General features: G+C 33.3%; 1 protein-coding gene across 1 annotated transcript in view; it reads left to right on the forward strand.

The window, feature by feature from the left end:
* TMEFF2 (transmembrane protein with EGF like and two follistatin like domains 2) overlaps positions 1-12,305 on the forward strand; it is a 324,024-nt gene that overhangs the window by 47,599 nt on the left and 264,120 nt on the right. Inside the window, exons 2-3 of the mRNA XM_044669072.1 lie at positions 4,338-4,467; positions 11,410-11,436. Coding sequence (XP_044525007.1) covers positions 4,338-4,467; positions 11,410-11,436 — 157 coding nt within the window. The remainder of the gene's footprint in view (positions 1-4,337; positions 4,468-11,409; positions 11,437-12,305) is intronic.

Below are 12,305 nucleotides of genomic sequence, written 5' to 3' on the forward strand. Positions count from 1 at the left end.
GAAGGAAGGAAGGAAGGAAGGAAGGAAGGAAGGAAGGAAGGAAGGAAGGAAGGAAGGAAGGAAGGAAGGAAGGAAGGAAGGAAAGCTTTTTTATGTACCTTCTATTCACTAGACATTTGTTGCTAAATACTTGAAGATCTTTCATTTGATCCTCACAACAACCTTGGGAGATAGATACTATTGCTATCCCTACTTTACAGATGAATAAATGTAGACAATGGTAAAGTGACTTAAATGACTTGCCCAGGATCACAGTGTGTGTGTGTGTGTGTGTGTGTGTGTGTGTGTGTGTGTGTGTATGTGTGTGTATCTATATATACACATATAGCACTATATAATATGTGTGTGCGATTGGACATAAACATAAATCTTCCTGACTTCAGACTCAGGGCTCTATCCACTGAGATATCTAGTTTCCTTATAACACTGAATGAGAGTGACCATGGTAAAGTTTTCTTTATGAACCTAGCATTTGTAAAGAAATATACTTTAAGAAGAAATATCTTTGTTTTGGTTTATTAAAATAATTCCTGTGCCCAGTTATTGTGTATGTTTACATTCCACAATTTTGTGTTAAAGTTCCCTAAATTGAAACATGGTTTAATTACATATTAATTTTCTTTTATGGTCATTTTATGTAGGTAGATCACAAAATTCCCAAATCAGCATATTTTTGATTTACGAAATATATACTGATATGGCATCAAATTTTCAGATAGCTTAAAATGTAAAATAAACTAGAGTATTTTAAAATTGATTTTAATTTTTCTTATTTTAATGAGGTGATCATGTGTAAATAATCATCTTGATCATTATATTTGTTATAATTAAACAATGAGGCATATAAGTAGTGTTGTAATCATGGGATAATCACATCCCTGGCATAATTAGCAGGTACAGGACTGGGCCAAGTATTTCTAATACCTCAGAGTGTGATTATCTTATGATAACAATGCCCTGTAGGTTGCTTAATTTCCATTATAAAAAGGTTTTGGGGGGCTTTTTTTAACATTTTTAAGTAAGCAAGTAGAAATCCTATCCCTTTATCAAAGAATGAATACATTTAATAGCTTGGAATACTGAGCTAAGGTTTTAACTGGTTGCACATTATTTTCTTGTGTTCCTTAAAATGCTATACCTTACTGTCATAAATCAAATTCTTAACTCATTTATATAGTGTTTTGAGGTATGCAGTGTAAGATACATTTTTTCTATTTTATTGATGAAGAAACTGAGGCTAGCGAGGTTAGATTATGGTCATTCTCAAATAGCAAATAATGAGCCCACCCAAGTACTTTAAGCCAAATCACCTGACATCCAATATTTTTTTACCATATCATGCAGTTAATGATTATATCATGTCAATACAGTGACTTACCAAAGAAATGTAGAAATTTGAATTAATTATCAGAAATTTTACCTCATCAGTGGTACATATTCAGATATTTGGAAAATATTTTGTTGTTTGCAGCTTGAATTTGGTTATTACCTTGTTAAATTAAATATACATATGTGTCTTTTTACAAAAATGGTAAATAATAAAAGTTCACAGTTTCATATATAATCCCTTTACTTCCTTCTTTGAATATTAAAATTTGTTGATGATTAAGTTCACAATAAGTAAGAAATTTTTAAAATGCTTACTATTGTCTAACAAATTGAAATGAACCTTTCAGATTTTCACTAAATATTTTTTACTTTAAACTTGCAAAGCTATAACACACATACACATGAACGCATGCACACATGCACGCACATATGCTATCCTCCAAGGACTCACTTGGCAGCTAGGTGGCATAGTGGAGAGGGCACTGGGCCTGGAGTAAGGAAGTTCTGAGTTCAAATGTGACCTGGGACACTTTCTACCTGGGTGATCCCGGACAAATCACTTAATCCTATTTGCCTCAGTTTCCTCATCTGTACAATAATCTGGAGAAGGAAATGACAAACCATTCCAATATCTTCCCCAAGAAACTTTATGGCATCATGAAGACTCAGATACAACTGAATCAACTGAATACCACCATCACCAAGTATCTAGCTAGGCATTGTAGGAGATTAAAAAGTAATTATATGATTAGAACTGAAAGAGAACTTAAATATTATCTAACTAGGGTCTTAACATGGGGTCTCTATACTTCTATTTTTTTCTAAATTCATATTTCTTTTTTTTAAACCCTTACCTTTTGTCTTGGAGTCAATACTTTGTATTGGCTCCAAGGCAGAAGAGTGGTAAGGGTGGGCAATGGGGGTCAAGTGATTTGCCCAGGATCACACAGCTGGGAAGTGTCCGAGGCCAGATTTGAACCCAGGACCTCCCATCTCTAGATCTGGCTTTCAATCCACTGAGCCACCCAGCTGCCCCCCTAAAATCATATTTCAACATAATTGCATTCTTTTGTCAATCCCACTATTGCTTTCTGCATTTAAAACAAAAAAAAAATTTTTTTTGAGAACCATTTACTGTGATGAAAATAGTAGCATGTGCTCAGGCATACAAACTGAAGAAAAGACCCTATTAGAGAATAAATAGTGCTTTGAGAGAGCCAGGGTGATAAAGTACATTAGCATGATTCTTCAGCATTGTGAACAGTAAACAAGGCAACACCCTAGCACTAGAAAGAGAATTCCAGATTTTTACACTTAAAATAATCCCGAGAAGGGTTCATTTTGTCCCCAGACCTCACCAGATTGCTAAAGTGATTCATGACAAGAAAATTTTAAGAACTTCTAATTTAGTCTAACCCTTTCACTTTATGGTTGAGGACAGTGAGGGCCAGAGGGTTGAAATGACCATCCTAAGGGCATGCATTTATAATAATTATGAATAATAAGCATTTAATTGATTCAATTTCACCATCATGACAATCCTGTGAGTTGAGTATTTCAAGGAATTATTTTAGAAATAGGGAAATTTTGGAAAGAAGGAAACTTAACATTCAGGTTTGGTAATTCACTTATGGAAACAACTCATAGATATCAGAAGTTGATTTTGAATTCATGTCTTCTATTTTTTCTAATTAAAACCCTAATTATCCATCTTAAAATCAATTCTGTCTATAAGTTTCAAGGCAGAAGAGTGGTAAGGGCTAAACAATGGAGGTTTAGTGACTTGCCCAGGGTCATACAGGTATGAAACGTCTAAGGAGAGTTTTGAACCCAGAACTTCTCATTTTTAGGCCTGGCTCTCATTCTACTGAGTCATGTAGCTGCCCCCAGAACTCCTGTCTTCTTAGCTCCCCAAAGTAGCTCTATCCATTATAAAACTGGAATATAAACCCAATTCTTCTGATAGCATGTGTAGTATTCTTTTCACCATGTGAATATATATATATACACATATATATTTGCCTTTCCTTGCATCCCCAGTGCTTAGCATAGTACCTGGCATATAGAAAGCACTTAATAAATGTTTGTCAACTGAATAGAAAATGAATCTAATTATTTTTTCATCTATGTCTACTTTGAGTTGCCTGTTCATTTACCTTGCCTTCATTGATTGGTCAATTTAAATGAGTTATTCTGTTTCCCCTCTGAATTAAGTTTAACTGAATCAACCGTTATCACTAAGTAGTTCTGGTTTGATGATGAAATAATGTGTATATAGTTATGCCGTCTTATTTCCCAATGATGATCTCCATATCCAACTCAACTCCAACTGTTGAAATGACACTTGTCTTTCAAGATCTGGCTGAAATAACATTATCTCTAAGAAGTCTTAAATGAGGTAATATGACTACAATTGATAAAGCCAATATTGGACTTGGAATAAAAGATACGTAGATTCTAGTTCTGTTCCAGATACTCAATAGCTATGTGATTTTTAGCCTCAGTTATCCAAAATAAATTTATTATTTATTTTTATTTGATTAAAGTTCTTTCTAGTTTTAAATTCATAGTCCTATTATCCCCCTAGAATTGTTCTCTCCCTTATCCACATTTTCATAAAATTGCATTTGTAACTCTCTAATAGCACTTGATATTTTATATGATAGTTATTTGTTTATGTATGTTGTTTCCCCTACTATATTCTAAGCTTTATTTGAGAAGAGGGGGTCATATTCCATTTTTTCTTCATATCTCTCTTATTAACTAATTAATACATAAAACTTGAAGTGGTTTAATAATTACTTGTTGAATCAATGAATATTCTTTGTGTAACTGGGAATTTTGCTTCTTAAAACACTAAACAATTGTTTGATGTCAACAAAATCACCGAAAAGTACATCTGACTTGGAAAAAAAAAGCTTAGGGTGTCTTTTCTTCTTAACAGCTATAAAATTATGTCAATCTCAATACTCATTAATTTCTAACTTTATTTTTTTATTGTTCTTCAGTGTAATAGTGACTACGTGCCTGTGTGTGGTTCCAATGGGGATACCTATCAGAATGAGTGCTACTTGAGACAGGCGGCTTGCAAACAGCAGAGTGAAATACTTGTGGTGTCAGAAGGGTCGTGTGCCACAGGTATGTATAACCAAAAGTTGGATTGAAACTGTGAGTCATGAGGACATTTCTTGGTTTTCAGTTATGTTAACTACAAGTAAATAATTATGTATCTGTTTTGCGGAGACTGATTTATACATCTTTAATTCTTGTGTATGTGTTACTTTTTGAAAAATCTGGCAGAAACAAGAAATCTGTTATTGAGTTGTTGCTGGATTTTTAATACATATATTATACAGCATTTAATGCACTTCATACAGATGAGTAGAAATTACATGTAATTGGAAACCTGGATGGACTGGCCTGGCGCCAGATATACAGAAAGGGATTGCTACAGATCTTTTTTGTTGTTGTTGTTTAGAACAATAATAGCATTATGTCTACTGGAGGAAATGAAATACAAGGATTTGCATATTGTAGCAGCTTCTTAGGTTTGGGCTCTGAACTGAAGGTGTGACTTACTTGTCAAGCTTATACAATATGATTCACTTTTTGGCAGAATCTGTCGAAGGATATGCTGGTGATGGACATTATTTCTAAAGTCATCCGTCTTTCCTGAAATAGTTAACCTTGGAGGCTATAAACCATTTTTATTTATACTATCCCTGGCTTATAGAAAAGAAAATGAGCAGGAAAATCGACTTGATATGTGCTCGAGTTCTTCCTGATGTCTTTTTGTGTGTTCTCACTAGGAGTATAGGTGGAAAAGTTAACTTGAAAAAAAGAATGAGAAAGCCTTTGTTGTTGAAGGAAGTCTTTTAAACAGAAGCGTTTTTTTTTTTTTAGTTAAGATGAAGAAGTCAATAAAAAGTACATTAGAAAAAAATCTTGATATATGATATGACAGTGTCCTGTGATAGTTGCAGCTAATAGGAAATAAATGTGTTTCAGGAGAACTGTGCTATTTTCTGAGATATTGAGTGATCTGAGCATTTTCAAAGAAAAATAATAATGCTATGAAAATGGGCTTTGTCTAAGAATCAGTGTTATCAGAAGTATTGTCAGGAAAAGTCTTTTGCTATAGAAAAACTCATCTAAAATAGTAGATACTCCTACATCAAAGAATGGGTTTGTTTGTTTAAGGTGGAAAGTGGTATAGTGGCAAAGAAGGGAGGGAAGGTAGAAAATTCTCTTGTTTATTGTGCTATTTCTTAAGTTGCTCATCATTTGTATCTCTCTTTGATGATATGATACTGTGGAATGGCAGGAAAGAGTAATAACTATCATCAAAGTGAAGTTAGTATGAATAAATAGGATTGATCTCATCTCACGAATAATTCAACCTCTGATGGTTAAAAAAAGGGAAAAAAGTGTATTCTTCAAACTCTAAGCCAATACTCTTGGCTTCAATTTTAGGCAAGTTTTTGCAGTGTTTTATTAAAAGAGTGACTAGTGATCTAGAAAAAGAAGAACTAAAAATCAAGAGAGCTTTATCAAGAAAAGGTTGTAAAAGACAACTTCTCTTCCTTTCTTGATAAAGAATCTCAGAAGGATGCAGTAGCTATTATGCAAAGTATTTGACTAAGTCCTCAATCCTTGTGTACAATTGAGAAATGTAAGCTAGATATTAGTGCAGTTAGATATATTCAGAACTGCATGAAGGAAGGCAAAGAAAACTTCTATAAAATGATGCACAGTGAAGTCAAAATAAATAAATATATATGTACACACACACACACACACATATATATATATATAATGACAAGAAACAGTGTACATAATATCAAGATGGAATGTTAATTAACTCTAGTCACATATGAAGGACAATATTAGTACCATATTGTCAAAATTAAAGAATATACTCCTTTTCTTTTTTGTACCTCATAAGGCTTTATTTGGATGTTTGTTGGAAATGTTCTATTTTGAAAATCAAAATTCATTTTTTAAAAATCCAAAGCATATTCATGAAAGATTAAATGTCAACCTCAAGGGAGTTTTCCAATGGAGAGATTCCTGTATGGGTCTTTTGTTATTTAACATTTTTATTGATAAAAATCGGGAAATTTGGTTATCAAATTAGCAGGTGAAACGAAGGAAAGAGTCAATACACTGGACAAAAGTGATAATTTATAAAGATATCGGCAGGCCCTTTAATAGGACTAAGTGCCAATTCTTACATTTGAATACAAAAAAGAATCCACCTGACAAAAACAAGTTTGAAAAGGCATGACTAGATACTAGTTTCCCTTAAAGAAAAATCTGGTGTTTTTAGCATATTAGAAACTCAATATGAGTCAACAATGTCACAGTCAATTCAAATGAGCAAGCATTTAGTAAACACCTATTTATGTTCTAGGCCCTGTCCCAGGCACTAGGGATAATATCCAAAAATGAAGTAGCCTTTGTCCTTTAAAGATAAATAGAACATTGACTTAATGCTTAAAATGAGCCAGAAATGTTTCTAAGTGCTAGGAACATAAATACAATAAAGGAGCTTACATTCTATGGAAAGAAGCAGCATAAACACAGAGAAGGAAATATTTAATATATATGTATATATATATATATAAGATAAATAGAAAATAATTTCAGAGAGAGGACTAATAACTAGGAAAACCAGAAACTATTTCTTGTAGGAGGAATCTGTTGAGTTGAATCTTAATAAGAGTGGGTGGTTCCAGGAGAGAAAAGTAAAGAGGGAGAACATTCTGGACATTGAGTACAGCTTGGGGAAAAACACAGAGACATAAAATGGAATGTCATGTACAGAAATCAATAAACAGGCCATTCGTACAGATCAAAGAATAAGTCAAGGGGAATAACATGTAACCAATTTGGAAAGATGATTTTTATAGGGACATTTAGGATATAAATATATTTTATCCAAGAGGCACCAGGGAACCAATGAAACTTCTTAAGCAGGTGCCTGACATGATGGAACCTGTTTTTTAGGCTTATCAATTTAGTAGCAGCTTGGAGAACTTTGAAGAAGTGAGAGGGTAGATGCAAGGAAACCCCTTAAGAGGCTATTTCAGTAATCTAAGTGAGAAGTGATAAGGACCTGCATTAGAATGGTAGTGGTGTAAGTTGAGAAATGGGATGGGTGTGAGAAATCCTGCCAAGGTAGAATAAAGATTTGACATATGATTTAGTATTGGGAGGAGGGGTAAGTAAATGTCAAGAATGGAGGATGACTGCTAGATTTCCAGAGTGAGTCACTGGAAGACTGCTGGTGTCCTCAACAGAAATAACAAATGAAGGATGATTAGGGGAAAAGATGATCAAATTATGTTTTGGTCATACCGAGTTTTAAATGCCTATGGTACATCCAAATGAAGATGTTTAGCAGAGAATTAGAAATATAATACTAGGTTTCACAAATAAGATGGAGGTAAGAAATAAATATTTTGGAGTCCTCTTTATAGAAATAAGAGTAAAACCCAGGAGAAGTAGTATAGAGAGGCAACAGAGGAGGATCCAGGACAGAGCCCTAAGGTATGCCCATGAATTTTGGATCTTCATAAAGCATAATAATTAGAACTATCCAGCTTCCTCAGGAGATAATGAGTATCCCATCACTAGAAATTTTAAGCCATGACTGGATGACCATTTCTCTAATACCTTATAAAGTGGATTTTAGTCAATCAAGTAGGCTAGATGGCTTCTAAAGTTCTTCTAATTCTGGTTCTATAATGTGTTGGAGGTAAGGTTTGTAGTGAAATGAGCTGACTCCACTAGGTGTTCATTTGATAGTGGTGGTAGGTAGTGAGCCATCAGTGTTACTGAGTCATGGAGAGTAAATGTAATAAACCAATTTAGAAGGGAAGTCTGGGCAGCATTAGGTAACCTTCCTCAATTTTAGTGAGGTCACAGTGATCTGTAACCAAAAGGCTGTAAAGTTGAGACAGTCAGATCCAGAAGGTTAGATAACTTTATTGGATATAATGAGAGAATAATAAGAAATCAAGCTATCTAAAAAAATAAGTGAGTAAATAATTCAGTAGGATTAGAAAAAGAGGGGACCTCTGCTACCTGATTCCAGACAAAATAGCAAAGCAAGAGGCATTGAAATGGGCATATCAAATGGGCACAGAGCAGGTAGACAAGTCCTGGAATTGCATATGTGATCAGTCAAGTATCACTTCCCAGTTTGCTAAATTTGAAGCTGCCATTGGCATATGCATTTTCATTTCCATACTTTCTTCAAGTCTTAATACCTTGCTCCCTGATGTATTGATAATACTATGAAAATAAACACTTAGTCAGGTAGAAAATTTAATCACAATTGAGCAATCCATCCTTGGCTCATCCACACATCTAGACTTCCACAAGATTTAATTAGTAAATCAGTCTTGCAGAATGCATCTTCCATTGACTTGTAAATCTGAAGAGTTTTTGATCTGAATAATGATGGAGATACAAAAGTGACTTAGATTAACTAGGTCTGACTGTAAATAAATTGAGGTTCTGACTTTTGATATCCAAATGGAATCCCAATCTCAACTCTGTAAACTTGCTATTTATTTTCTAATTCTCTTTGACACTGGAAGGAGGCTGCAAGTTGTGATCCTGAGAAATATATAGCACTAGAAGATGAAACTTTCTATTTATTTTATAATATTGAATCTATAAAGAAATCTGACTTTGGATTGGGAAAAGTTTTTAATTAGAAAGGCCTGCTTGATGTCTCACATTTATTACTCTAATGGAAAGACAACATATGGGGGCCACAGTTGCAGCTAATTATTTACATATTACCATCCCCTTTTGGAATGTGAGCTCCCTGAAGACAGATGTTTTGTTGCTTTTCTTTGCATCCCTAACACTTAGATCAAGGCCTGACACATAGAACACTTTTCATAACTGCCTGTTGATTGAACATGGCTAGAGAACAGTTTGAGTGGGAAAAAATTAAAAAAAATATATATTAGAGTCTTAGTGGACTGCCAGAGCAGTGAGAAGCATCAGGGTGATATGATAGACCAAAAGGCTAGATAATACAATCTGAGACTGAACAGAGTCCAGAACTAAGGAGTTGAAAGTCCCACCGTTCTTTTTCACTTGCCACACTGCATGTGGAATATTATGAGCAATTTTGAGTGGACAAGTTTAGAAAAAGTATCAGTATTCAATGGCATGTCTAGAAGAGAGTAACCAAGATGATAGAGGGACTTGAACTTCTTTTATATGAAGATTTATAAAGGAAACTGAAAATATTTGGCACAGAGAAGAGAGTCGTGTGAAACATGGAAGTTGTCTTTAAGCAATGGAGAACTATCATGATAAAATGAGATTAGCCATCCAAAATTATCTCATAGGGATTGTCATTCATTCACTCCTTTTACATGTTTATTGTTTGTGACAGCCTAGAAATGAAGGACATTCTTGAAGTCTTTTATTTCTAGAGAGATACATTACCAATAAAAAGAAATAAGAAAGAACAGTGGATATGAGAGTCAGAGAATCTGATTTTGAAATCCCATTAATTAACACTTTGATGGTCTTGGAAAAGTCATTTAATTCCTGTGAGTTTTAGTTTCCTTATCTATAAAATCAGAATACTTTGTTAGTTGATTTCTAACCCATCAATCTTCCAGTTTTAAATACTACAAAATCATGATATATTTTTCATTCTTCTTTCACTTAACATAAGTGCTTTTTGGAAATTCTCTTGGTGTATTAAATTATTATTTTTAATATACTAGTAGTTTTTAAAATGTAGTAATATAAATATCCTTATTTGTTTTAAGCAAAAATAGAATAGAATACCATTCTAATAGTAATATACAAAACCATTATAATATGGCCTAGTTATTATGACAGAACTTGCAAATGAACTGTGGGCCATTCATTTTCCCTGTGATGAGTCATGTTCTTTGATAGAACCTAAAGTAAACATTAACAACAATAACCTTGAGAGGTAGTGCAGTTCCCTAGTGCCAAACTTTTAAGGGGGGGCAACTGACAAAATGGTTTTTTTACATCAAAATAGTTGCCTTAAACTATAACTAGCAAAATGGAAGAATGACCAAAGGACATTTTTATAATGAAAAAGGAGGTACAAAAAGAGCTGAGAGGCAGAGAAGGAAAGTATGTCTCATTTCTTACCACAGAGGAACAGACAGACTCTTTGCAGGGACAACTTTGTAGCCTCAGGCATTCCTAACTCAAATAGGATATCAGAGGTAGAACATAAACTATAGTGAAAGTCTCCATTCCTCTCCAGGACCCAAATCTTCAGCACAGGGACTTGGGGGACTGACGGGGCAGAGAGTGGGGTTTGGTTATCTAGTGAATGCAGCTGGAAACACAGTTCCTAAGAATAAACAGCTTTGCTCAGGTATAATATAATGAAAGAAAAGAGGAGTAGAGAGACTGCTTCTCCCTGATGAATCGGGAAAACACAATTCTTAGTACAAAGGGGAGAACTGAGCATAGCATTATATTGACTTCATAAAAGAAAAAAGTGATTTCAGTTCCTTCAGTAGATATCATCTATAATTACTTACATTTTTGTGAAAAGTATTAGCAATTTAATATGAAGATATTCATTTTTTGAATGTTCCTTTCTTTGTATGCATCCAATTTGCAAGGATAGGAATACCAATTAAGTGTTTATGCTGCTATATTCCTTGGAGTGCTGCATCTGTGAAACTCACTGATTGTTACAAGCATCTCTTTTCACTGTAATTTTTATTTTCTGTTTAAAGCTGAATTTAACTTGATTAAAGGTAAGATAAAGAAAATTTTGCCCAGCAAATGTACCAGTTGAATCTGAAATCTGGATATACACTTACTTTTAAGAAATTAAATTTGATAAGAGTAAGAAAGAAAATATTAGTTTTCCTAAGGTATTTAAAATGAAGCATCAAGTTCATTTTGTTGTAAAATAAAGAATATAAATGGTCATAGTAGACATCTATATTTTACCTAGGTGGCATAACATGCTTAGCTCTTAGGATAGATATAAAATAAACAGAATGTGCATTTTGTATATTTATTTATTGTGCCCTTGTTTTTCAGATGCAGGATCAGGATCTGGAGATGGAGGTAGGAACTGTTTTATAAAAAGTCTGAAAAATTATGCATACATATTTATTAAGTGGGTGTGTTATGCCTTTCTTGTTTATAATCTCTGAAATGACAATCTGAATTTTTGGAAAGGATGGATATTATATGTCATTACTTAAGTAAATTTACATCTCATACTACTCCTTTTGTATTATTTGCTAAGAACTCTACTGTTTCTAATTCATTCAAATGTTTTAGAATCTATATACATTTTCTTTCTGGTGACCACTGGGCAGATTTTCAGTATTGATAAGTTTTCTGATATAAATTTCTAAAAAGTGATTGGTAATACCTCAGATAATTCTGAAGGAAGTTCTTGAAATATCATGTAAAAAATAATACAATCTATTCCTGATGGGAACCAATCAAGTAAACATTTTTGAATTTAACATGTTTCACTTAAAATATTTTCACTCGCAATTTGAAACTAAAGGATATTTTGCACATGATAAAAATGATGTGAAAAATATAAATTTTCTTTTCCAAAATTTAAGTAAATAAAAAATATATATTTTAATTGACTATCAAAATTTGAATTATTTTCTAAATTCATTTTGAATTTAGGAAACGTTCAGAATAAAACCAAGTTAAGGTAAAAGGCTTAAAAGTCAATTTGATATATACTAGTTGTCCAAACAAGATTTTATTTCCTGAACCTGTTTCAGAGCAACAACAAAAGAAAAAATTCCAAATAATTTCAAGTTAAAAGTAGAATTCGAGTTTGACAAAAGGCAAGTAGATGAGGACCATGGGGAGACTAGACAACTGCTTAGAAAGTGTATCTGTGAAGTAAATAAGATCTAATTGATGCATTGTACTTGAAAGGTCTACAGAACTGCCTTAAATAA

Source organism: Gracilinanus agilis, chromosome 3 (assembly GCF_016433145.1).
Source record: "Gracilinanus agilis isolate LMUSP501 chromosome 3, AgileGrace, whole genome shotgun sequence".
Taxonomy (NCBI): domain Eukaryota; kingdom Metazoa; phylum Chordata; class Mammalia; order Didelphimorphia; family Didelphidae; genus Gracilinanus; species Gracilinanus agilis.